This window comes from Amblyomma mixtum, chromosome 4 (assembly GCF_055824585.1).
Source record: "Amblyomma mixtum isolate Tamu chromosome 4, ASM5582458v1, whole genome shotgun sequence".
In the NCBI taxonomy this organism is placed as follows: Eukaryota; Metazoa; Arthropoda; class Arachnida; order Ixodida; family Ixodidae; genus Amblyomma; species Amblyomma mixtum.
In genome coordinates this window covers 111,737,448-111,765,126 of record NC_143015.1, presented here as the reverse complement: position 1 = coordinate 111,765,126, position 27,679 = coordinate 111,737,448, and the positions used below count along the sequence as shown (strand labels likewise).

General features: G+C 51.3%; 2 protein-coding genes across 8 annotated transcripts in view; both read right to left on the bottom strand.

Annotated features, from left to right (window-relative positions):
* Positions 1-205: 205 nt before the first annotated feature.
* The window catches only part of LOC149347888 (uncharacterized), a 356,391-nt gene continuing 328,917 nt past the window's right edge, over positions 206-27,679 (bottom strand). For 2 of the 7 annotated variants that reach the window (XM_089587654.1, XM_089587671.1), the window contains 5 exons: positions 7,602-7,683; positions 7,278-7,449; positions 4,977-5,132; positions 2,934-3,030; positions 206-531 (listed from right to left, as the gene is read on the bottom strand). The gene's annotated coding sequence lies outside the window, so the exon portion shown is untranslated. Of the gene's footprint in view, positions 532-2,875; positions 3,031-4,023; positions 4,183-4,976; positions 5,133-7,277; positions 7,450-7,601; positions 7,684-26,419; positions 26,462-27,679 lie in introns of those variants that run through there. The other 5 variants (XM_089587661.1, XM_089587665.1, XM_089587667.1 and 2 more) reach the window with 5 other exon arrangements.
* LOC149347895 (uncharacterized) overlaps positions 9,368-27,679 on the bottom strand; it is a 31,974-nt gene continuing 13,662 nt past the window's right edge. The window contains exons 4-6 of the mRNA XM_089587737.1: positions 13,075-13,171; positions 10,980-11,076; positions 9,368-9,410 (exon numbers count right to left, since the gene is read on the bottom strand). Of these exons, the coding sequence (XP_089443863.1) occupies positions 13,077-13,171 (95 nt within the window). The 3' untranslated portion in view covers positions 9,368-9,410; positions 10,980-11,076; positions 13,075-13,076. The remainder of the gene's footprint in view (positions 9,411-10,979; positions 11,077-13,074; positions 13,172-27,679) is intronic.

Here is a 27,679-nt window from a genome sequence, read left to right as displayed (position 1 = left end):
CGATGATCCTGACCGTCAGCACTGGCTGGTGGGGAGGGCCACCGCAGCAGCAGCAGCCAATGGACTACCGGACTAGGCGGCCCACCCACATGTTCTGAAAATACTGAATAAATAAAGATGTTTTCAATCAATCAATCAATTTCGCCGTTTATTTTTCAACAAAAAACGCACAAAAATTGGTGTACAAATAAAATGTAAATAAAGATTTGTTGTTTATATTTTTTTAATACATGGAAGTCCCCCCCCCCCCTAAAACCAATCTCTGGGACCGTCACTGCCACCAGGAGCCAGCAGTCATTTCGGAAGGACCATATATCAGGATGCAAGTGAAGTCCTGGAGGGAAATCGTCACCTCGATGAATCGGGCGATGACTGACCCGAGTTCCTCGTCCAGGTGGACCGGGTGAATGTCCAAATGGACTCTGGTCAGTCAGCCGGGTGAGTTCCGGCTGGCAGTGCCGAACTTCTTGGAGTCCTGCGTTGCTCCACTGCGACCACCACACGACCAGCCAGCAGGTCCTCGGGTATCAGCTGTTTGGTGAATGTGGGAAAGATATTGCGCGACAGTTAGTAAGAAAAATCATGTCCTTACCTTCAAGTACTATTAATTGAGAGACGAGATGTGTAACGATACGTCTTCCAAGCGATATTCAAGCTTAAAAGCGCGGGTATAAAAGGCATGACCAGAGAGAGTATACACAAGTAAAATGCACACACTGGACTATTACACCTGTTCAACATTTAATAGCAGTGTACGAACAGCCCAAGATTTGATACGTTGTTTTGTAAAGCTTTTGGTTAACAGTTAAATGCAAACAGACGAAAGCTGCAAAATGCAGCTTGATAAGCCCTCGACCTTCTTTACATTCAACAGTTCCGATAAGCTTTGTACGGTATTTCATCCCAGGGGAAGGCAGTTGGATGAACTCTCGGTGAAAAGAGTAAAGTTGCGTTAGACGAGGAAGTGGCGATAACGCTGGCAGCCGTTCACTAAGACACCATGCACATCATTTCTGATTCTCAACACGCCTGTCGAAATTGTTTAAGAGCAAGAATAGCGCCGCTTACCAGCAACATTTTAACAAATGTGCAACATAGCTCAGCCGAGAGAACAAATCTATCGGTATGGGTGCCCGGACACCAGGGAACAGGAATGAACGAGGCTGCACACAGAGTTCCACTGAATTCCCAGACTCTGTCGGGTCTCCTGTGCAGGCAGACATTCACAGAGCCCGCCAAGGGCCTGGATTAAACGGGGAAGCGACACCTCAGAAGGCTGCAGACGGGGTCATTTCTAAGCCCCTCGATTTTAAAACACACAGACCCGACTTCTTTGGCGGTCGTGTAAATTTTGTGACACGTGGGCCGACACATATAACGTGGTATGGGCCTGACAGAAAAATCCTGGAATAAAGAATAAATCAGCCAACGAGAGAGGGCTTGGAGGCGACCCTGTCCGATTGCTTAGGCCTGGAGTCCCACAGGGCTCTGGTTCAAAGAGCGAAGGCCGCAGCTGCCGCCAATGGCGTCCTGGAATAAGGACTGCCACCCAGACAAGAGACTGACGAAACCCTCCACTCTCCCCTACAACCCAACCCAGTGCATTCAACAAAGTTCTACCACCACATAGCGTGGGTCGCTTTACCACTTTAAACCCCCCTAAAGTAACACGTACAGTATTTGCCAAAACTAACGCGACTGCATGGCTTGCCTCTGTCTTAGAGTGGAGCACTTATGAGACTCCTCAAGCTGTAAATCTCCAGAACACCCATCTCTGAAGCGGTCATTAAATCCAGTGAAAAAAACATTTATCCGATAACTGATCTCAGATGCCCAAAACGTTTTACATGCAGTCGAACCAGTTATATCAATCTCGAAAGGGGTCACGAAGTACTTCGATATATTGATAATTCCATGTGTAGAAATGGCAATAAATGAATTTATGTGTAGTTCAGAAGCAAGCGTATATATTGCACCCACGTTAGTGAGGCGCTTCTTGCAGCGACGTGCTGCCTGTCGCTTGCTGGCAGCGAACTCCTCGGTAGGCCTTGGTAAGCCTGACCTGCTTCGCATGGAAGCCGCAGCGGACAGTGCTTTCTAACTAGCCACTGCATATCACAAAATCTGTAACCCGATTACCAGTACACTATATTTAGAATACCCTAGCCCTTTCATGCAAGAATTAATTATGTTGTACTATTGAGAAAAATCGGATTTCGCAAAAGTTATAAGAATGGACCAAAAACTTCAAGAGTTCAAGCACGGCGCACATTCACAGAATTTCATTACCATTGAAAAAAAAATAAGAGCACATTGATGCCAAATTATTTCCATTGTCATTTGAAGCAAATTCCACAAAGAAAATCCGCTATGGTGTCTTGTATTAAAACATTCCACCTCATGACAGAAGAAAAATTACGGGGGTATGTGCAAATGGCGAGCATTTATACTTCAGCGACAAGAATAAATGATTTACGGCGGTTTAATGCCCAAAAGAGACTCAGGCTATAAGAGGCGCCGTAGTGAGGGGCTCCGGTTGCCGAAACACTGCCACCATTCAGGAAGACAAGCGTGGACGAGACAAAAACCACTGGTGGAACTAGGACGCCTCATTCGGAAGCGTCTTCCGAAATCTTCCTTCAAAGCAGTCAGCGCGGTGAGCAAAAATCTTTTTTTTAGCCAATGTCGCTCAAGCAGGAGTTTAAAGATAACGTAATACCGAATATTTCTTCTGCGTATGCCAAATCTTACAGCGTCCAGATAGTGTGAGGCAGTTTCCCGATAACACAAGAAACACAGCTGTCTGTACCAACGAGCGAGTATTCCACACGCGTCCGCACATATTCCGAGCAGCTATAGGTATCCGGTCACTTACAGTGGATGAATAAACGGCCTGACTGCGTGCTCCGCTGCAGAGAGACAGTTGAACTCACACGTGCACTCCAGCAGAAGACACCGTCAGACGCCACCTGTCCTACCACCAGGCAGAAGGCCGGGAGGTACCACATCCAGAGAAAAGCCACTCCAGCTCTGGAAAAAGTCACCAAAATAACTAACTTTTTGTGCATCGTATACGAACCCATGTATTCGGCTAGAGATAAATCACTGCCATTTGATTCAAACGGCCTACAGTTTCCCCAACACGTATTCCTCTGTGTCGATAGCGGTGCAGTTCGTACCTCTTGGAACAAGGAGGAAATCAGACAGACGCAGAGATGTGCTTTAAATGCATCAGTTCTAATACACCCAAGATTCCAGTAGCCATTGCAAAACTGCAGCCGCCCGCTACAGAGGGCTACAAAATGTAACTTCGTAGACACCCTACTCCATCCGCCTGTAGGGTATACGGTTTTCTGTTTATTGGGGTTTAACGTCCAGAAGCAACTCAGGCTATGAGGGACGCCGTAGTGAAAATCTCCGGAAATTTCGACCACCTGGGGTCTTTAACGTGCACTGACATCGCAGAGTACACGAGCCTCTAGAATTTCGCCGTCATCGAAATTAGGCCGCCGCACCCGGGATCGAACCCGCGTCTTTCCGATCAGCAGCCGAAGGCCGTAACCACTGAGCCACCGCGGCGGGGCTGTAGGATAATTCTTCGAGGCGGTTATTCCAACGACTTCCGGTTTTCATAGCAGTTCTTGAATCGAGGCTACAAACGCGCGATGGTTTCGCTTTCGTAATAAGGGAGTAATTACTCATTGACGTCCACCAAAGCGCAGCCATACGGCTACAAAGGAAAGCTGTACAGCTTTCTCAGAAACATCGTAGATCGCAGTTAAGAAAAATTCGTCCCGGTCCGGTGTTCAAACCCGGGACCACCGCTTCACCGGAACAGTCGCTCTATCAATTGAGCTAACCGGGACGGCAAGCCTACGGTAGGGCTACAGCTATCTGATCAATTACTCGAAGTGGGAACAGTGTTAACCAAATGTTTTAGGGGAATCCCCCAAGGTGGAGTAGAAACCAAAGGTTTCGCTTTCGTTTCAGGTCAAACGTTATAGCACCGCGTTCCCGATCTACCTCCGTTCGGGCAGCTGCTGTCAGGACGTCCGCGTACTGCAGCTTCGTCCAGAAAGACGCGATCCGGTGCGACGCCGTCCGCCAGCAGCACGCGAGGCACGCCCCTCTCCGCCCACGTCATGTTCCGGAGAGAGTAGCGGTGGGGCGCCGCAAGCCGACCTCCATCATCGCGTCGCAAGAAAGATATATCCTATACATAAGGGACTTACATCGACCAAACACAGCGAAACAGCGGTAGTCTCCATAGTAGCCTCGAAAACAATGCATCGGAGAATGAAAGAGAAACGAACTACACTGAAAACTTTTGAGATCACTGCGGCGATCCTCACTGGAGCAATACGAACGCAAAACGTCCACGTACTACATCGATGTCCGCGGCTATTCTGCCGTCGTCCATGTACCATATCGAAGTCCACAGCTATTTTGACGTCCAAGTGTAATTTCCGCGTCTAATTATTAACAACTCATGAACCGAATGTTTCCTGCAGCAAGATCTCATCACGCTATCTACCACTAACTTCTGCGCATTTATCTTTATTGCTCATGCAGGGAAGGATCTGGTACTCTTATTTGTCGCCGCCAGCTAAAGCTAATCTAATGCTAATCAAATGCTTTCAAATTAAGCATGCAGCCCACCTAGGAGTGTGTCACCGAGGAATTTCAGAATAACAAGGCATCCGCCCGAAAGGAAAATATGCATTGATGGAATGAATGCAAAAATGATGGAATGAATGACAACCATGCTTTCTTTGCAAATGTCACGCCTTTTTTGCTATCTGTCTTACTCGCGCCAAGTGCCTTCAGCGTACTGGTCAAAGTTTACCATAATTCTTAGCAGGTAAGCTGGCGGAAAGCAAATCAGTACCACCGCTCCGCCTTAGCGCGTGGGCGTTTTAAGCATCCAGATTTTTGCAAACAGTTGTCACTACCATTGAAAGGATTGAACACCCAACCTTGAGCCGCGGCCACTGGCAGTTTCCTTCTCTCTCAATGATCACTCCCCGTGTAGTGCAACGAAGGATGTGGGAGCACCGCCTCTTCCTCGCCGCTGTCCACGCGACGATGGTATTTTACACGACCCGACCCGGTGAGGTGTCACGCCGGCCAGCCTGCACAAGGCGAATCTTAATGTGAGCCTCCCCCCTTTCCCTGCATTATATTAACCTGGTCGAATTAGTCACAAAACCCCTCCAACAACATGCACAACTGCGGCTGCTCTTCGCTGCATGGGATGAGGCGCACAGCTGCCTCATCGAAATAGTAGGTATTTCCAACTTTTTTCTTTGCCACGGCTGCTTGCAGTGAAGGGTCCGGTACCCATCTTTGAAGCCGCTCGCTCTGATAGACAAAGATAAAAGCACAGTCACAAAGCCTGCACGAGTTTTGTCCAGGCTATAAAAGCTGCCGAGCAAGAAAGTCCTGGCAATATTTTTCGAAGCAATACACGCCTTTTTTTTACTTTTCACTGCCTTCCTCCACACGCATTGCCGAACACTTGAATATATGTTTCGGTCACTGGCGTGCCTTCCCGAAGGCACTTTCAGCAGTCAAGATGCAGTCGCGCTATACAAAACACGAAATTCATCAACATGTTGAAGGGCCAGGCCTTGCTTCCTGGGCCGAAGAAAACTCTCGCCCTATATTTGGTTTCCAACACACAGGTAGATAGATGCTCTCACAAGACTCTTGGTCTCGACTCGCGCTAACAAATTCGCAACTTCTGCGGCAGTGAACGATATGCCCAACTGCAGCGTCAGAATAGTATGAGCACTTAATGCTGAGTAACCCGAGCCTTTGCGCGAATTTTACGTTGATGATCTGAGAACAATACGGTAATGGTCCCTTTTCTAGACAGTGCCTACGTATCTGACCGTAGGTGTGGCATATTTGTCAGAATGGGGGTATGTTTTATCTCACAAAAGAGTAGTGACCACACACTAACACACATTCCCTTTCTCCAGCGACCAGCTCAGCAGCAGCGTAGAGGGTATCCAGCGACATGCTTCGCCGGTGACAATGTTTTCATTTGCGAGCACAGGCGCCAGGTGTGCTGCCAGCGATTGTACTCGGCCGAGTGGACGCCAACTGCACATCTATCCACCTGTGCAGCTGTGACGGCTGCAAGAGACGCGGTGGTCGTCTTCCAAATTCTGGCTGTATTCGCAGGTTCCGTTTTCCTGGACACCGCTGGTTAAACGTTCCGTACGACGATTTCTACCATTCCGAATGCGCTCTTTATACGACTCGTTTCCAAAACCATAGGAACCATACGGAGTCTATAATGACTATAAGCCACGACAATAATACCGAAAGCGTTCTCTCAAGCAAGCAAGATGCGGTGGCGTGCTATCGCCTGATGAAGGTAATAGATGGGGATACGGACACCTTACTCCCTTTTTACAACCTTATAGGTGCATTCGTGTAAAGAGTGCCGGGTTGATACGTGAACAGGGCACAATTTAGAGAGCAGCGAGGCACTGCAATAGCAAGGAGAAGAACACAAGCGCCCACTCTCTCCTGTGGGCGCTTGTGTCCACAGTGGGCGCTTGTGGGCTCTTCTGCCCGCCATTGATGGCATGGGCATCACCCGTGAGGAGGGTTGACACATAACACTTACAGGGCACAGAGACAACCACGAGACGGCAGAGTAACATACATCGAGCCACCTTTTCAGGAGGCTGTTCGAAACAGGGTACGTCCCCGAAGGGAATAGCGGGGTCTATGGAGCCTCTCCCAGGACTGCACCCCCTGAACAAACCGGTCGCCAGGTCGGGGGGAGCCTGTACCCATGTACGGTGGGTATCCGACGGTGGGTTTCGAACCTGCCACCTCCCGCAGCCGAGGCGGACGACCAAACCACTGTGGGTGACGTCCGTCGACGTCAGCCACAGCTGCGCACCCGGCTATGTAGCCGTGCCAGAGGAAGCTGCACTGTGAACATCACTTAAAGGCAGGCGTCCCACTGGTGTTTCTGCCACTTTGTTTAACGAGCGCTCTACAACAATTACGGCATCGAAGTGTACAGGTACGGACAAATAGAAACTGATCATGCTACTGGTTTCTAATCTTTTCCATTCGTTACCTAATTGGAATTGTCAACTATGGTATGAGCATGCTTATAGTGGATGCTAATGCGCTTTGTCTAGGACAAGCGATGTCTGTTTTTTACGCGGAAGGAGTGAAGAACAGAATATCGAGCTCTGTTCACTCAAGTCCGCACCTGCACATGCCAGTAACGTGCTCCTCCACCTCACCTGTCCCCGTTGTCAGGACGTTGCACGGGGGACGTGCGTCGGCGTCGAGCAACACCCACGTGACGGAAGCATTGAGGGTGCACACGATGGTCCCGCACCCTAGTCCTTCCCAAGTGTCGGCTTCTCAGGCGAGGGCGATGCCTGAGCCTGACGGGAGACCGAAGCAGAGTCCCTGCAGTTTTCCAAACAACCCCGATTTGTCCTCATGCTGACGTCTGTGTCCCTGAATCTATATGAGTAGCCCTGGTGCGATGTCTCTCTGCAGAGTATTCGCAATACGGCGTTCCACGGTACTTGGGAAGTGCATCGAAGACAGATACCAACCTTCCTTGGCTGCCGGAGTTCACATCTGGGAAGTCCTCACCGACTCCGGCAAGCTTCCACATCCAAAGCGTCGACGGCTACCCTGTGAAAGCAAAGTTAGCCTCATGTTAAACAAGGGTTTATTTTGGGATTAAGGGGTTTTAACGTCCCAGAGCGACTAAGGCTATGAGAGACGCCGTAGTGGAGGGCTCCGGAAATTTCGACCATCTGGGGTTCTTTAACGTGCACTGACATCGCACAGTACACGGGCCTCTAGAATTTCTCCCCCAAAGAAATTCTAGCCGCCGCGGCCAGGATCGAACCCGCGTCTTTTGGGTCAGCAGCCGAGCACCATAACCGCTGAGCCACCGCGGCGGCCCTCGTGTTAAACAAGAAGATGCAGCAGCGGCTCCGGTCCCAGCTAGTGGCAAACAGCGAATTAAACGAAAGGGCGGCCTTTCACGATGCTCCCAGTCCCCGGCACCGCGTCTACTACGGCGTCAGTCCAAACAACCCATAGCCAGGTAAAAAAAACAGGCGATATAGGTCACAGATTAAGTAAGGAAAATGACTGCTCGCCTGGTTATAGGTTGCTTACACTGACGCCGTAGTAGCCCACATGCCAGAGACCGGAGGCATCGTGAAAGGTCGCGCGTTCGATTAATTCGCTATTAGCCACAAGCTCGGACTTGAACAATGCAAGCAACGCGTGACGTACAAACATGGGTTGCTTGCCGTATGTCACATGCTAGCGAAGTGCCACGCTGGTAGACGTTCCGTTGCGAAACAGTATTGACAGGTGTAAACGTGGAACGTTACGAGGGCAGCGCACTTACATTTACGATTCGATGAGCAGGTGTATACACGTTCCCTTACTCCCCCCTCACTAGAATGATGAACGGCAGCTTCATTTCTCCTCTCTCTGAACAGGAAGGTGTAAAAAGGGAGGAAAGTTGCCCTCTAGTTTACACCCTTTAAAAAAGGAAGTTTGCTAGAGCACACCTTACTCCTTGACTCCCTTTTAGGTGTATCCGTGTTTAGTGAGCAGGGTTGATACGTGAACAGGGCGTTATTTAGAAAGTTGTGAGGCATTGCAATTGCAGGAAGCACAACACGAGAACCCACTCTCTCCTGTATGCGCAATATTTTTTTTTTTTTTCGTGGGCTACCTCCAGGAAACATCAGCGCTTGTCACCCTGATATCCGCCGATAGCCGGGCCAGAGGAAGCTCCCCTGTTGTTACAAGATGTCTGTCAGAACTCCGGGTTCTCTGAGAGTTTTCCAAGAACTTTGTCATTCATTGTTAACGTTTGGCAACGGCAGTGAAAGTGGTTCCTGTTGACCTCATTATCGTTGCATCAGCTTTCACGAGTGATACACCGGTGTTTCTGCCGTTTTACCCGCTCTGCAACACATATGACATCGAACCGTACAGGTGCGGACAAAAGCAAACGGAGCATGCTAATGGGTCCTAATACTTTTCACGCGTTACCTGGTTTTAATTGGCAATTATGGTATGTGCATGCTGGTAGTGAATGCTAATGCGCTTTCTCTAGGACATTGTTTTTTTGTTGTTTTTTACGCGGAAGGAGTGAAGAGCGGTATATCCAGCTTTGTTTACTCATGTCCGCCCCTGTACGTGCTAGCAACGTGCTCCTTCACCTCACCTGACCCTGTTGTCAGGACGTGGCACCGAAGCATGGACCTGCAACACCCACGGGACGAAAGCATTGCTGATGCTCACGGTGGCTACGTGGCCCAGACCGTCCCCAACGATCGGCTTCTGCGGCGAGGGATGCATGAGTCTGACGGGAGACCGGAGCAGGCGCGCTGCAGTTTCACACGAAATAAACAATCAGCGATGACCATGACAATTGCAAGTAACTGCACTGCTCCGTATTGTTAATTCAGAGCTAATGTAACGCGTTTCCGCAGTTTGCTCGTATATAGCACAAGTAGAGCGCGTATACACCAGAGCTTGTTTCCTGCACAGATGTTCGGCCGTTTTCTTGGTATTTTATTTTACTCTGCAGCGTCAGCCACGAACACCCCTATCTCCCTCCCCCGTGCCCTGGGAGCTCGTGGCAGTCCTGTGAGAAAACAGACCACAGCGGCGACCCGCACTAGAGGAATGCGAAACCATCGACGCCTCCTCGACACTCCTTCTCCCTCGGCCTTGTTCCTGTTTGGTGTCATTTTGACGTCTGCGGCTTGTTTGACGTCTTCTCGCTATATCTATGTACAAGTGGGTTTTTTCTGCTTTAAGCAAGTAACTAATTACTCCTGGTTGACAAAATTTCTCCTATAGCGAGATTTTTAATCCTTTATCTGATGCAATCACTTTTTTTTCCTTATCTCTTTAAAGGACGACAGCAACGTGCGGACAAAATTGTTTTGCGGACACTTCTCGGTGACGTGTAAATAGCCATATAATGCTTTCGCATTAATAATAACGTTACCAGATAGCGAAGTCACAAGAGTGTGCCTTCAGCTGGAGGGCCGCCATCCTCCCTCTTTCTCTCGAGGCCATCTCCCCCTTTCTTTTTTAATCGCTGTTGGCTCGGCTCGTCAGAGTGACCTAGCGCGATACTCGGGGGCGTTGCCGAATAAGGAGGGTTCTGGGTTCGTCGCATAACCGCATGACTCGAGGAGCCAGAGGGTGTCACTGAAAGCGGTGTATAGCCGCTGCGTTAGCTTCCAGCTGCTGGACCCCATCGAAAATAAATAGATCCTCCGCTGACATTGTGCGTATTATGCGGAGTTAACTGCCGCGAAAGACTCCGCATAGTGGAAGCCTTCCGATTAATGGGGAGATTTAGAAGTGGGGGATCTATCGGATAGGGAGATAGAGGAATAGCGGGATGCCAGTGCGCATGCTAGGACAGTAACCCAAAGGGAGTTATTGTTCTGCGCAGGAGCACTGGCACCCCGCTATTTCCCTGTCGCCCTAACCGATACGATCCCTCTATTCTAAAACAGGCCAATTTCGGCTCGTTCTTTTAACAGCCACTGACGGTGCACAGCACGCGCGAATTTTCTGCATCCCACCTGATTCTAAATGAGGCTACGATCCGTGGCAGGGTTCGGATCCTGCAGAAAGCTCGTGTTCATTCAGCAGTCTAATGCGAGAGCCAGCTGGGCTACCGCGTCGAGGTGAAGGCATTCTGTACGGCCGCCTAAATTCTTCCCGGATCTCTCGTGTGCGGGCGCTAAACACGAAGAAACGTATTTCGAAGGTGGTGCCAAAAGCTCGGAAATAGTGGGCAGTAGAGTTCGCATAATTACAGACAACCAGAACGCCAGGAAGGTGTCACTGAGGTAGACGCCAAGTCCACAGTGGTTACTTGGCCACGCACATGCACATTTATCATCCCCGTTTGTGGACAAAAGGTTGCTTACGAGCGCGCAGTAGCTCTGGAATGGCTTTCCGGCCGGCAGCCCAACGGACGCGACGAAGGTGTTCCAGGCGACCGGGCTACCCATGGCGCTGGAGGCGCTGAGAAATAAATATTACAATGAGAAAGCGTCTATCATGTTGCTGTAGGAGAGTAGATTGATGTGAACAAAGAACGAGATCAACAATGAGACGTGCTCCACCAGTCTTTAGGGGGACACAACTCATGAACCAAGCAAAGCCAGCGCAAAGCCAGCGCGAGTTATGACCAGTCTCTAAAAAAAGGCTGCCGAACAAGACGGTTCTGCCAATATTTTTCGAAGCAATACACGCTTTTTCACTTCTGACTGTCTTCCCCAGCGCGCATTCCCAACACTCGAATATAAATTTCGGTGTTTGGAGTTCCTTGCCGAAAGCACTTTCAGCAATCAAGATGCAACTGCGTAATAGGAAACACAGAACTCACGAACACACAAGTTCAAAGCTTCGCTACCTGGGCCGAAGAAAATTATCGCTCTATATTTGGCTTCGAACACAAAAGGTAGATGCTGTCGCCGAAATCTCGCTATAGGCTCGCGCTAACAAATTCGCAAGTTCTGCGACAGTGAACGATATGCCCAGCTGCAGGGGCTAAATAGTTTGAGCAGTTAATCCTGAGTAACGCGAGCCTTTGCGCGAATATTAAACCGATGCTGCGAGAATAATATGGTATTGGTCCCCATTCCTGACACTGCCCATGTATCCGACCGTAGGTATTGCATGCTTGTCAGAATGAGGGTATGTTTTATGCAGACGTATTCAATGGCTCTATTCTTTCCTCCGTGAGTCGTACCATCTGAAGTGTCGCCCAGGGGTTTACTAGGATATGTACTGCACAGCACCTATCACTGTGTCACGCAACATTCATTCATACTGCTCACTTTGCAATCGAGCCGTTTCGTTAGCCAAAGAATACCCGTAAAAAATTTTTTCCTCACATATGTTACCTCACAAAAGGGAAGTGACCACACACTAACACACACACTACATTTCGCCAGAGATGAGCTAAGCAGAAGCGTATGGCATCCAGTGCCATGCTTCTCCGGTGACAACGGTTTCGTTTGCGAGCACATGCGCCAGGTGTGCTGCCAGCGCTTGTACTGGGCCGGGTAGACGCGGACTGCACATCTATCCACCTTTCCAGCTGGGGCGGCTGCAAGAGACGCGATGGACGTCTTCCAATTTCCGGCTGTATGCGCAGGTTTCGTTTTCTGGTATCACACAGTGCACTCTTGAGGTCGTCTGCTAACAAAGGCCAAGTGTCGCCTGTTCTTTTCGCAGTGCCCCACTAGGAGCAACGAGCAGGAACAGAGCACGTGACTGGCGCACGGGTGTATGGCGTACACTAGTAGACGTGGCTAAACCTCTTCCTGGGCACGCGGTTTCCGTTTAGATCGTGTGCAGCCCCAAAATTTCTTGCACTGCACCGGCGGCGAGTACAGGATTTTCGAAAATATAAAATGTGATCACTACATTACTTGCAATGAGCCACAGGCCACTCAATAAATAAGAAGGCCAACCGAAATAGTTGAAAATGAACTATTCATTATTAGACAACCATCCTGCTAGTTGGTTGGTTTATGCTTTATGTGGGCTTAACGTCCCAAACGAACTCAGGCCATGAGGGATGCCGTATAGTGAAGGGCTCCGGAAATTTAGACCACCTGGGGCTCCTTAACGTGCACTGACCTCTTACCATGCCGCTAGTTAGCACGTGCTAGCCGTATTCTGGTGGCGTTCATCGCTGATAATGGTACGGCGAAACACATGCTCCTGTAACTCAAAAAGAATGTTTTTTTAAGAATGACTGACAGCAGGAATGGAAACATCACGCATATGATGGGGGCGGTTTGCAGAAATGACGTCTCACACCAACTCTCATACCGACGAAGCCGCTCTAAATCGCTGACACTCGTGTTTTCAAAACGACGCCGAATTCTTGTGACGGCTGTGTCGCCGTATCCATGAGTAGCACCAGTAAACATTCTCTGAGAGTATGCAAAGTATTCCTAATAGGGCATTCGACGATACGTGGGATGTGTATCCAAGACAGATACCAACCTTCATTGGCTGCCGGAGTTAAAGTCTGGAAAGTCCTCGTCCCTGCTCGGCTGTATGACTCCGGCCAGCTTCCACATCCAAAGCGCGTACAGCTGTCCTGTGAGAGCGAAGTTAACCTCAGGTTAATCAAGAAGATGCAAAAACACTAGTGGTAAAAGTACGAGCTTGTGGCGATCAGCGAATTAAACGAACTCGCGGCCGCTCACGATGCTCCCAGTCTCCTGCACCGCGTCTACTACGGCGTCAGGGCAAACTACCTATAGCCAGGTAAAAAAACAGGCCATAGGTCGCAGATTTAGTCAGAAAATGACCCCTCGCCTGCCTATTGGTTGCTTGCACAGACGCCGTAGTAGCCGAAGTGCCGGAAACCATGAGCTTCGTGAAAGGCAACGCGTTCGTTCCATTAAATAATCGCCACTAGCTTGGATTGAACGATGCACGCGACGCGTGGTGTACGAAAATGTGGTGCTTGACGTAAGTCATGCAAGCCGCATGTACCACGCTGGTAGACGTTCCTTGCGAAACAGTACTGAGAGACGTAAAAATGAAACTTAACGAGTGCAGTGCACTCACATTTACGATTCGATGTGCCGGTCTATACAGGTTCCCTTATCCCATCTCGGCAGAAAGGTTGACTGCAGTTTCATTTTCCTCTCTCTGAACAGGAAGGAGTAAAAAGGGAGCAGAGTTGTCCTCTAGTGGACGCCCTTTAGAAAATTCAGGGGGCGCTTCGACTGTGTAAAGAGCGTAGAGGCGAAAGCGTTTTCCGCACCACTTCACTTTGACTGCCTCTGTGCCACTGGGGACGTCACCACTGGATGACATTACATATAATGCCTCATTACTAAGCAATTACAAATTACTAATTAATGGTTAATACTTATTAACTGCTAATTGTTGACGCTTAAGCTTCGCTTTAGGAGTAGAACCCGGCAGCGAGTTGTAGTACTGCCACGGGAACGACCCCGAACGCCACCACCCGTTCAGCGCGACGCCTTGCCGGTTGGAAACACCTCTGAACACACCTTTATTGCGAAAGCAATACTGCGCCAGATTTCGAGCCGTCGCGTAGGCCCCGGCGGCGGCCTCCGTTGACCTTGAACAGCGTTGCTTCAGCAGCGCCGTCGGTGCGCCGGGCGGCAGCGGCGCCGAGCAGTTTGCTCTGTCTACGACAGATGGCGCCACTAGGAGGTCCGCCACTTGTGGGCTTCGAAGCCGGCGTTAGCAGCATTGGCAAGCAGTGCATCGAATGATATCGGTTAAGCAATTAGCCTCATTTCTAGTCAGACCACATAAATAAAAAATAACCCCGAGTAGGAAATTGGTCGAGTTGCGCAATCTAACCAGGGTCTCCAAAGTAGGAGACTAGCACGCTAACCACTCTGCCATTCCAGCTCGATAGTTTAGAATGAACAAAAAATTCAGGGGGCAGTTTGTTGACCTAAAGTGCGGTGAGGCGAAAGCCTTAAGCGCAGTGTTGCTGCTTGTCTCACGGATGTGTAGTTAAGTTGTTAAGCTTCGACTCTAAGAGTGGAACGCGACAGCATCTTGCAACGCTGCCAGGGAGTCCACAGAACGCCATCGCCCAGTACGGGATTATGAGGGTATGGACAATCCGGACCTGGACAGAGAGTTCGAAGTCGAGGAAATACAGGCGGCGCTTATGGCCATGAGGCGGAGCACGGCGCCAGGGAACGACAGGGTGACGGTGGGATTGCTTGTCAATCTCAATCAGCAAGCGCTTGAACATCTCACGCAGTACATCAACGAATGCTGGAAAAGTGGACAGTTACCCAAGGCATGGAAGACGGCTGATGTCAGCTTTATTCCCAAGCCTGGAAAGGAGGTGAACATCAATAACCTCAGGCCCATCTCGCTTACGTCGTGCGCCGGGAAACTGATGGAGAAGGCGGTACACATGCGAATTTCTACGTATATAGAAGACCACAATATTATACCTCACACAATGTTTGGGTTTAGGGCACACTTGTCAACCCAGGACGTGTTACTGCAGCTGAAGATGGAGGTTATCGATCCCCCGCGCAAACGAAACAGTAGGGCCGTACTAGCATTAGATCTGAAGGGGGCTTTCGACAACGTGAAGCATTCCAAGATTCTGGACGATCTACAGGGTACTCACTGCGGAAAGCGTACCTTTGATTACATCAAGGCTTTCTTGCAAGATAGGCAAGCGCACATCAGGATTGGCGACACGAGGTCCGAGGCGATACCCATGGGCACCAGGGGGACGCCTCAGGGAGCAGTGCTTTCTCCACTGCTCTTCAACGTTGCTCTCATGCATCTGCCGGAACAACTTAATGCCATAAGGGGAATCCGCCACGCCCTATACGCGGATGACATAACCATGTGGACAACGGAGGGAAACATGGGACAGATGGAGGAGGCCCTCCAAGAGGCTGCCAGTACGGTTGAAAAGTATGCTGAAGAATGCGGACTGCGCTGTTCCCCGGACAAGTCGGAGCTCCTCGTCCTGCGAGGGAAGGGGGATACTGCATCGCTGGAAATCCCGGTCCATGATACACCTATTCCCGAGGTGGAAACAATACGGATTTTGGGGCTGCTCATTAACAACAAGGGTGTGAACGCAGCAGCTATCACCAAGCTCCGAACGGTGTGCGAACAAGCCATCCGTATGATATCTCGGATCACAAGCAAGAAAAACGGCATCCAAGAACAGGATACCCTTCGACTAATACAGGCCTTTGTCATCTGCAGGATAGTGTACGTGGCCCCGTACCTTCGTTTGAGGAAGACCGATCTAAACCACCTGGACGTTATCATTCGAACGGCTTATAAGAAGGCACTCGGCCTACTCATGAAAGCATCTACGGAGCGTCTACTAAAACTAGGGGTACACAACACGGCTGATGAATTGATTAGCGCCCATCTTACAAGCCAGGTAGTGCGACTGGCCACAACTACGACCGGCCGCAGGGTCTTAGAAGATTTAAATATTAGCTTTCCGCAGCAAGTGGCTGGGAGACAAGATATACCTAAAGAGTGGAAGAGCTAATTCCTTACGCTTCCGCTTCCCAAAAACATGCACCCGGAGCATCATCATGCTAGACGAGTGGCGAGGAGCAGGAAGATGAACGAGTGCTATTCAACAAAAGAAGGAGCCTTCTTCGTGGACGCTGCGGGTCCTGTACAAGGAATATCAACAATCTCAGTGGTGCACCAAATGCAAGTCGTGGACGGGCTTTCAGTTCGTAACGGGGATACACAGGCTATGGAGGAAGTAGCGATAGCCCTTGCCGCAACGCACTCAGAATCTAAATACATAGTTACAGATTCCCAGGCGGCTTATAGAAACTATATGCGTGGCAGAATCACGCCGCTAGCCTGCAAAATTCTTAGTCAATGTAGGCCTTAGCTGAACGGAAGGAATTAATATGGGTACCAGGTCACCAGGGAGTTGAAGGAAACGAGCGCGCACAAGCTTCGGCCCGAGCTTTTCTTCCCCGGCATCCTTCTACGTCCTCCGTTCCTGATTCTGGCTCTCCCTCTCCGCTAACGACATATTCAGAAATATTGCAACATTTGCGCCTTGAAAGGCAGACACTCCCGAGGCCCGCTAAGGGTCTCAGTAAATCAGAGGAATGTCACCTTCGCAGGCTACAAACTATGTCTTTCAATAACCCAGCTACGCTTCACGCCATTGAGCCCAAGTCCTTTTCGGCACAGTGCAAATTTTGTGGCCAGAAGGCAAACTTGTACCACATGGTATGGGCTTGTCAGAAAAATGACAGCATTGAGATCATAAATCAGCCAACGCGAGAGGGCTGGGAGGCGACCCTGTCCAGCTCGGACCTCGAGGAACAACGAGCCCTCGTCGCCAGAGCACGGGCAGCGGCTTTCACCAACGGCGTCCCGGACTAGGGACCCGATCAGCCTTCCCTTCAACTAAGGCTTTAATAAACGTTTTCATCATCAGGAAAGGAAATGTATGTGTCTCGCATATCTCGGTGGACACCTGAGCCTTGCCGTAACGGGCAGGGAGGAAGATGGGAGTGAACGAAGACACCCTATTCACTAGACGCGCGTTTGTTCATTCCGAACCATCGAGCTGGCATGGCGGAGTGGTAGCATGCTCGTCTCGCACTCCGGAGACCGGGGTTCGATTCCCGAACTCGACTAATTTCCTACTCGGTTTTATTTGTTTATCTGGCCTGATTGGAAAGGTTAATTAGTCTGATTGGGTAGTAGTAGTAGTAGTAGTAAAAGACTTTTATTCGACCAAAATTTATAGGCCGAGCATTTCGACCGCCTGGGCGACCAGAAGCCGCTGTTCTTCTTCCCCTTCAGCGCCAAGCCAGTCGAGCCAGGTGGTGATGGATAGAGAGGGTGGGGGGAAGGAACCCGACTGCTGAGCAGCCGGGCAATAGAAGAGGCAATGGGCCAGGTCCGCATAGATACAGGGGCAGTTGGGACAGGAAGGGTCCGATCGATAGCGATAGAGGAAGAGGCGGGACGGGGTGATAACTGCATTCATCTGAATGTGCCGAAGAAGGCGAGACTCCGGCACCGTGAGTATGGATGAGGGGTAGGGTAAAGGCGTTTGTCGAGGCGGAGCTCAAGGTAGACCTCTTTTATGGTGCGGCGAAGGGTGAGTCTCCCACCGTCCTCCGAGGGCTTGGGCCAGGGGATCAACGGTGCCCGGAAAAGTGTGTCGCGGGCGAGCTGATGGGCCAGCTCATTGCCGTCAATCCCTGAATGCCCAGGGACCCAGCGGAGGAAAACGATGGAAGGCTGCAGTGCGGAGACCGCTCGTTCGACCTCCTGTTGGAGAGAAGGGGTCAGGGTGCCTTTCTGTATGTGGTGTATAGCGGCTTGTGAGTCTGAATAGACTGTGTACTCTTGGAGAGAGGGAAAGAGGGCAAATGACTGGAGGGCATGCGCAATGGCGAGAACCTCGAGGGACAATGCGTCTGGAGGGTGTAGATACGGCCCGCTGGTGTGGGTTTCAGGAGCAGGGAGGTGTGGATGGTACAGGGCGTAGCCGCAGGAACCTTGAGGAGCCACGAAAGAGGCATCCGTGTAAGCTACACCCTGGGTATCAAAGAGAGGGGAATGGTGCTGCGCGGCCGCATGACGACGTCCGGCGTGCAGGACGGGGGACATGTTGGTCGGGAGGGGAAGGATACGAAGATTGGGGGCGGGGGTGGGAATAGGAGAGGTAAACGGGGAGATTGAATGGGCGAGATACCCGCTTGAGTCAATAACCACTGACACTGACGGGTAAAGGAAAGCTGGGCAAGCTGCGAGTCACGATGGAGACTGAGAAGAGAACGAAGAGGATGGAAGAGGCCTGTGGCAAAGAGCTTAGTGGTAGAGGTAGTGATAGGGAGGTTGAGAGCTGCCTTGTAGAGGCCCACAAGGGCAGTCTCGAGAGCGTTAAGTTGAGTCTGAGTGAAGGAAGCGTAGGGTGCAAAGTACAAGACCTTGTTGAGGGCCAGCGCGTGGGCAACTCGGCACGCGTGAGCCTCGTGGAGACCTGAGCGTCGAGTGACCACGCGCCGCAGGAGGTGAGTTACAGAGTGGCAGGTGGTGACAGCGCGGTGGAGGGCTTGCACATTCTTAGTCGCATGCAAAGGGAAGCCAAGAACTTTGCACTGTGTGACGACAGGAATGGGAGAGCCAGAAAGGTGGAGAGAGACGAAGTGGTTGTGTGAGCGCTGGTAGGAGGAATGGTTGAGAAGGAGAAGCTCGGATTTCTCAGGAGCAGGAGAGAGGCCAGCGGTGGTGAGAAAGGAGTCGATGAGATCTAGGCCACGTTGCAGGGTGTCCTGTACGTGACCGGGAGAGCCAGATGAACACCAGAGTGTGATGTCATCGGCGTAAAATATATGATGCAGGTCGGGAATTTCAGCTAGCTGGGAGGCGAGAGGGGCCATAGCGAGATTGAAAAGGGTAGGAGAGAGAACAGCACCTTGAGGAGTGCCACGGGTGAGGTGGTGTGGGTTAGACAAGTGGGTATCTACTCGAAAGCGAGCCACACGTTTAGAGAGGAATGAGCGGATATAGGAGCACATGCGGGAGCCACAATCCAAAGAGGCGAGTTGAGAAAGGATGTGATCGTGGCAAACACCGTCAAAGGCCTTGCGAACATCGACGGTCACAAGTGCGTAAATTTGAGTGGGTGTAGGGGACAGAAACGTTTGCTGGAGAATCAGAAACATGTCCTGTGCACAGACGCGGCGTCGGAAGCCAATGAGAGAATGGGGGAAGAACTCCCGTGCCTCAAGAAAATCAGAGAGGCGAGTCAGAGCCATTCGCTCAAGGGTCTTACCAACGCACGACGTCAGGGAGATTGGGCGGAGGTTAGAGAGAGAGGGAGGTTTGCCCGGCTTTGGAATCATAGAAATAAGGGAGGATGTCCAGGAGCTCGGCAAGCAGCCGCTCTGCTAGGCCTCATTGTAGGTTTGGAGAAGGAATTCTTTGGCGCAGTCAGGAAGGTTACGAAGTGTGGTGTATGTAATGGCATCCTCACCGGGAGCTGAGCGTGTAGCATTAGCAGCCAGAGCAGATTCGAGCTCCCGGAGAGTGAAGCATTGGTCCAGATCGGGGTTAGGTCCACCTGAGTACACCGGGTAGGAGGGTGCCAGAGGGAACGGGAGGTAGAGAGAGGCGAGTTGATCAAAAACTTCGGAGGGAGTCCCCTGAGTGAGGGCTTTAGCTAGAGTGGGAGCAAGGGCAGGCTTAGTGCCAAGGAGGGATTTAAAGAGAGACCATGCGGATCGCGAGTGCAAAGAAGAATCAAGGTCGTCACAAAGAGCACTCCAACGAGAGTGCTCGAGGGAGGCGCAGTGGGCGACGATCTCGGCCCGCAGAGCAGTGATCCGGGAGGAAAGTTGGGCATTGTGTGGTTGGGAGCGAAAGGAGCGTTGAAGACGTTTACGGCGACGCCATAAACGGAGAAAGTGAGGATCTGGGTCTTGGATTGGGTAACGAGAGCGAACGGGACGGCTACTGGACGTGAGCGCTGCAGAGATGCGCGACGTCCAGTCGTCGTAGGATTGAAAGGATTGAAAGGAGTCGGAGGCGAGATTAGTGCGAAAAGCATGCCAGTCAGTGTGAATAACCGGATGACAGCGAGGGATGTGGGAAAGAGAAGCGGTGATTTGGATGAGAAAGTGGTCACTTAGAAGAGTTTCGGCTGTCACCTGCCAGTGAAAGGAAAGTGAACCCCGAGAGAAAGTGAGGTCGGGTGTCGTGGGGCGTTGTGAGGCAGTGCCCGCTCTAGTAGGAGAGCCAGGAGTATTAAGAAGGGTGAGGTGGCGTTCCTGGGACAGACAATGGAGGAGGCGGCCGGGTTTGAGGGTTTGTGGGTAGCCCCAGAATGTGTGAGGGGCATTAAAGTCACCACCAAAGAGGATATGGGAGGTAGAAGGAAGAGAGTGAAGGAATTTACCCAGAGCAGAGAATAAAGAGGAAGTGACAGGGGGGTTATAAAAAGACAAAAGGACGAGTGAGATGCGGGAAGAAGGGTGGTAATAAACCACACCAACTAAATATTTAAGGAGGGTGGAGGGGATGTCAATTTGCTCTACGAGCACGTCACTGCGTACATAAATAGACGCAAGTGGTGTGGCCGTAGTAGCATGGTAGGCGCGGTAGCCGGGGACATTGCGGGCCGTCCGGGTCTCCTGGAGAAGGAGAAAATGAGGCAGAGAGGGGCGGGTGAGTAGATACTGGTGGAGGGGGTCTTATTGTGGCAAAGATTTCGGCAGTTCCACTGCACAATCTCGAGGTCCTCGCCAAACGCCATTATGATAGTGGAGAGGAACGCGATGGTACGCGTTCCTTCTTTTTGGCCGGGGGCAGTGACTCATGCAGGGATTGGAGCGTAGAAGTGAAGGATTCTAATTGTTTGGATTGTGCTTGGAGGGTGGTAAGGATCTGGAGAACCGAAGTTTCCAGCTGAACCAAGCGAGTGTGATGGGCCTGTGTGGTGGTTTCTACAAGGTCAGCCAAAGGGGCGACCTGGGCGCTGGAGGAAGGAGTGGTGAACGTGGCAAGGTGCTCATTTAGCTTGCTAAGCTGGGAGGTAAGAGAGGAGGTGGTTGTCTGGAGGGTTTGAGTCAAGGCATGTATCTGCTGTTGTAGATCGTGGGAAATGCGCTGCTGCTCTCGCTGCTGGCGTTCCAGCATTGCCAGCCGGAGGTCGAAGGAGCGTCTCTCGTCAGTCAAGGATGGAGAGGGTGGTTTAGTGGAAGAGAGGGACGCTGGCACCGAGGATCCTTTAACTATGGCGGCGTAGGAGCCTGGTGGTGACGTGATCGGAGCTGATGGAGATTCATGATTAGAGAAGGAGGAGGAGGGGGTGGTGGGTTGAGTGGCCCGGCGCAAAGCTAGGCGTCGGAGGTATGCAGTTTTAGCACACTCGCGTTGTTTAGCAAGGAGAAAGGGGCAAGTGGGGTCGAGGGAGGGGTGGGTGTTCACCTTGCAATGAACGCACCAGGGCTGGGCACACACATGAGCGGAAGGGTCAGCGGGTAGAGGAGCAGCACAGCGACGGCACTTGGCCGGAACGCTGTGCTGGGGGCATTGGTGGGCGCGGTGGCCTAGAGTGAGACAATGGGTGCAGGTGGGAGGCTTAGGTTTATGAGGACGGCACCGGAAGGCAACGCGTTTGAAATAAACAAAGTGGGGGATGACGGTACCAGCGAACGTAATGAGCACTGATTGAGTGGATCCCATCATGCGAGCAGCGAGAATATCTGTTTTAAAAGACTCTAGATCATGCATGAGCTCATCAGGAGTGAAGTGGCCACCGACGTTATGGATGACGCCGAGGCATGAGATGGGAGGATGGGGGGAATAAGTGTTGATGCTGACAGGCTTACCGTGAAGGTGAAGGTGCGTGATCGAAAGTAGGAGGTGGGCGGTGAGAGGAGAATGAGTTTTTAAAAACACAAGGCTTTGGGCTGGCTTGGCCTGAAGGGTGATGTCTGCACTAGTCTTGGAGGAAAGTTGTGCAGCTGAGGTGACTGCGGCGAGCACGTCGTAGAGAGGCAGCTTGGGATTGAGGGTACCAGGAGGGAGTTGTATTCCAACAGTGATGAGCTCGGAGCGGGGCCGGGTGGCGGAAGCAGGGTTACGGCTGGCACCGATGGTGCTCCAGCCGATTTCCGGGGATGGAGTGTCGTCTACCGGGAACGCCATGAAGTCCCTGTCTGCCGACGAATCGTCAGCCTGAGGCGCAATCTGCGACGCTGGTGCCGGGCTGCAGGTCTTGGTGTCAGCGGGTAATGTGGCAGGTGTAGGCGCGGCGGCACCGGCGGCGTCGACGAAAGCAGGCGGCTGCGACGCGTCTATGGGCCCAAAGGTGTTGGCGTCCCTTAGAGCGTGGCGTTGGCTAGCAGTGGACGCTGCGGCGACGACGAACGCTGCCGGCTGCGCCGCGGCCGTCGATCCGGAGCTCCCAGCGTCGCTCACAGTGTTGGTTGCAACAGGATTTTGCGCGGTGACGTGGGCGGTTGGAGAAGGCCCCGCGGTGGCGGCATCAGTGGGTCTGGGCTGCAGGGGCTTCGTCAGACGCAGCATTGCAGAGGTGCAGGCGCGGCGCGTTAGGGTTAGCGAGGCGCCGCGCCGCATCAGACTTTTGGAGGCGCTTGGAGGGCCAGCTCGGCAGCGGGCCGTGATGACGATGGTATCCACGTGCTTCGGAAGCCTTCCTGAATCGATGGAGAGGAAATCCAGGGGCGGGCGAAGCCCTGGACTATGCCAGGGGCAGGTGAAAACGGAGCACGGTAGGCAGCCAGCTAACCAGGGCGGCGCCGCTGTAAAGTTCCTGATTGGGTAAATTAAGCAATTAACTAAACCCATTCCCACTTGGAACATCACTATAAGATCCCTTTAATTGGTTGCATGGTTACTAGCCAAAGTACAATTGGCCCCGTATGAAATGCGCGCACTGTGATGGCACGACCATTTCGACCAACTGGAAAGCGTGACATTTCTGTCGACAACTTCTGCTTACAACGATGGGGCATTGAAGGCTTCCGCCTTAAAAGCGCGTCTAGTGAATACAGTGTCTTCCTTCACTCCCATCTTCCTCCCCTCCCTTCCGGCGAGGTTCAGGTGTCCACCGAGATATGCGAAACAGATACATTTTCTTTCCTCAAAAACCAATTTACCGACGAGCAAGGCGTACAGCCGAACGAGCTATGGCGTTCTCTGGACTCCCTCGCAGCGTGGGGGAATGGTCACGTGTCCAAATATGGCGCCGCCCATGCTCCCGCGCTGTTAAGCGTCTATAAATGCGCGCTTGCCATGACGTGAATGCTTTGCTATGCAGTCCTCTATGGAGAAGTGACGACAGGAAGAGGGAAAGCTAAGGATGCAGCTCGGCGACAGCGTTCTACCTCGCAGAGTGGTTCCACGTGATCGGTCCCCGATTAATCTCAACACCTGACAGCTCAGGAACAACGCAATGCTACCTGGCGAAGGCAACGCGCCGAAGAATCGCCAGAACGCACACACCATTGCTTACGCCATTTACCCGGTTTAGCCAGAGCTAAACCACTGCCAATTTTTTTTAGGAAAGGAAATGCACAGTAATTCTCTGTCATCTCACTGCACACCAAACCTCACAGTACAGTAAGGGAGGACGTGGGAGTGAAAGAAGAAAGAGGGTCCGTAATAAAGAAAATGGAAATTGAGTATGAGGAACGGAAATTGCAGTAACTGTCTCGCATATCTTGGAGGCATATCTCGGTGGACACCCGTCATCCGTTCGTAGAGGAAGGAAGGAAGTTGGAGTGAAAGAAGGAACAGAAAGAGGGGGCCCTAATGAACTAAATGAATATTGTATTTGATGATGATGAAAACGTTTATTAAAGCCACAATGCCTTAGTTGAAGGGAAGGCTGATCGGGTCCCTAGTCCGGGACGCCGTTGGTGAAAGCCGCTGCCCGTGCTCTGGCGACGAGGGCTCATTGTTCCTCGAGGTCCGAGCTGGACAGGGCCGCCTCCCAGCCCTCCCGCGTTGGCTGATTTATGATCTCAATGCTGTCATTTTTCTGAAAAGCCCATACCATGTGGTACAAGTTTGCCTTCTGGCCACAAAATTTGCACTGTGCCGAAAAGGACTCGGGCTCAATGGCGTAAAGCGTAGCTGGGTTATTGAAAGACATAGTTTGTAGCCTGCGAAGGTGACATTCCTCTGATTTACTGAGACCCTTAGTGGGCCTCGGGAGTGTCTGCCTTTCAAGGCGCAAATGTTGCAATATTTCTGAATATGTCGTTAGCGGAGAGTGGGAGCCAGAATCAGGAAGGGAGGACGTAGAAAGATGCCGGGGAAGAAAAGCTCGGGCCGAAGCGTGTGCGCGCTCGTTTCCTTCAACTCCCTGGTGACCTGGTACCCATATTAATTCCTTCCGTTCAGCTGAAGTCCTACATTGACTAAGAATTTTCCAGGCTAGCGGCGTGATTCTGCCACGCATATAGTTTCTATAAGCCGCCTGGGAATCTGTAACTATGTATTTAGATTCGGAGTGCGTTGGGGCTAGGGCTATCGCTACTTCCTCCATAGCCTGTGTATCCCCGTTACGAACTGAAAGCCCGTCCACGACTTCCATTTGGTGCTCCACTGAGATAGTTGATATTCCTTGTACAGGACCCGCAGCGTACACGAAGAAGGCTCCTTCTTTTGTTGAATAGCACTCGTTCATCTTCTTGCTCCTCGCCACTCGTCTAGCATGATGATGCTCCGGGTGCATGATTTTGGAAAGCGGAAGCGTAAGGAATTTGCTCTTCCACTCTTTAGGTATATCTTGTCTCCCAGCCACTTGCTGCGGAAAGCTAATGTTTAAATCTTCTAAGACCCTGCGGCCGGTCGTAGTTGTGGCCAGGCGCACTACCTGGCTTGTAAGATGGGCGCTAATCAATTCATCAGCCGTGTTGTGTACCCCTAGTTTTAGTAGACGCTCCGTAGATGCTTTCATGGGTAGGCCGAGTGGCTTCTTATAAGCCGTTCGAATGATAATGTCCAGATGGTTTAGATCGGTCTTCCTCAAACGAAGGTACGGGGCCACGTACACTATCCTGCAGATGACAAAGGCCTGTATTAGTCTAAGGGTATCCTGTTCTTGCATGCCGTTTTTCTTGCTTGTGATCCGAGATATCATACGGATGACTTGTTCGCCCACCGTTCGGAGCTTGGTGATCGCTGCTGCGTTCACACCTTTGTTGTTAATGAGCCGCCCCAAAATCCGTATTGTTTCCACCTCGGGAATAGGTGCGTCATGGACCGAGATTTCCAGCGATGCAGTATCCCCCTTCCCTCGCAGGACGAGGAGCTCCGACTTGTCCGGGGAACAGCGCAGTCCGCATTCTTCTGCATACTTTTCAACCGTACTGGCAGCCTCTTGGAGGGCCTCCTCCATCTGTCCCATGTTTCTCTCCGTTGTCCATATGGTTATGTCATCCGCGTATAGGGCGTATTTGAGAAAAGGAAATTACTTAGTAACTGTCTCAAAATCATTTCGACCATCCGAAAAGCGTGACACCTCTGCTGACAACCTCCTGCTGACAGTCTTCTGTGGACAACCTTCCGTCGACAACGATGAGGCATTAAAGGCTTTCGCATTAAAATGTGTGTGCTAGAGGGAACCTTACCTCCTTTACACTCCCATAAAGGTGTATTCGTGTTTAGAGTGCACGGTTGATACGTGAATAGGGCGCAATTAAGAGGGAGTCGCAAATGCGTGCAATAAAAAATAAGAACACAAGTGCCTACCCTCTCCTGTATGCGCAATCTATTTTTTTTTCATCAGGTATGTCAAGGGAACTTGTGCACTCGTCAACGTGACGTCCGTCGACATCACCCACAGTCGCGCACCCGGCTATATAGTCGTGCCAGAGGAAGCTGACCTGTGAACGCCAAGCACTTAAAAGCCGGCATTCCACCGGTGCTTCTGCCGTTTAACCCGCTCTACAACAAACATGACATCTAAGCGTACAGGTGCGGACAAAAGTAAACGCATCATGCTATTGGGTCCTAATATTTTTTACGCGTTACCCAATCGCAATTGTCAATTATGGTATGTGCATGCTGATACTAGATGCTAATGCGCATTCTCTAGAACAAACAATGTTTCTTTGTTTTTTACCCGGAATGAGCGAAAAGCGGCATACCGAGCTCCCTTTACACATGTCCCCACCTGTACATGCCAGTAGCGTGCTACTACACCTCACCTGTCCCCGTTGACAGAACGTGGTAGCAGCGGGGCACAAATGTGAAACACCCACACTGGAGAAAGCACTGCCGACGCTAATGGCGGTCCTGCGGCCTAGCCCCGCCCAGACTGTCGTCTTCTGCGGCGAGGGATGCATGAGCCTGACGGGAGACAGGAGCGGGCGATCTGCAGTTTGACACGAAATAACTATCAGTGATGATCGCGACAAAGGCAAATAACTGCACTGCTCCGCATTGTTCATTCGGAGCTAAAGTAACGCGTTTGCGCTGTTTCGTCGCTTAGAGCACAATGCGCGTATGCCCCGCAGCTTGTTTCCTCAGCAGAAATTCGGAAATTCTGCGCTACTTTATTTTACTCTAGACCGTCAGCCTTGAACATCCCCCCCCCGCGCGCGCGCGCGCGCGCGCGCGCACGCACGCACGCACACACACACACACACACACACACACACACACACACACACACACACACACACACACACACACACACACACACACACACACACACACACACACACACACACACACACACACACACACACACACACACACACACACACACACACACACACACACACACACACACACACACACACACACACACACACACACACACACACACACACACACACACACACACACACACACACACACACACACACACACACACACACACACACACACACACACACACACACACACACACACACACACACACACACACACACACACACACACACACACACACACACACACACACACACACACACACACACACACACACACACACACACACACACACACACACACACACACACACACACACACACACACACACACACACACACACACACACACACACACACACACACACACACACACACACACACACACACACACACACACACACACACACACACACACACACACACACACACACACACACACACACACACACACACACACACACACACACACACACACACACACACACACACACACACACACACACACACACACACACACACACACACACACACACACACACACACACACACACACACACACACACACACACACACACACACACACACACACACACACACAAATCAATTGTATTACTCCAGATCAACCAAATTCGCCCCATAGCGAGATGAGGACAGTGAAAGCGGTTTATACAGCCGCTGCGTTGGCTTGCTGCTCCTGGGCAAATTGCGGATGCATGGATCCACCCCTGACAGTGTGCGTGGTATGTGGAGTTAAAGGGGCTCTGAATGCGGCTGTGATAAAGCTGCAGTATGGCCAGGATATTGAAGCCCTCCAGTTCGCGAATATTGTCCAGCAATAATTATTTAAACGCGCTTTGTAGAAACTGAGTTATCTT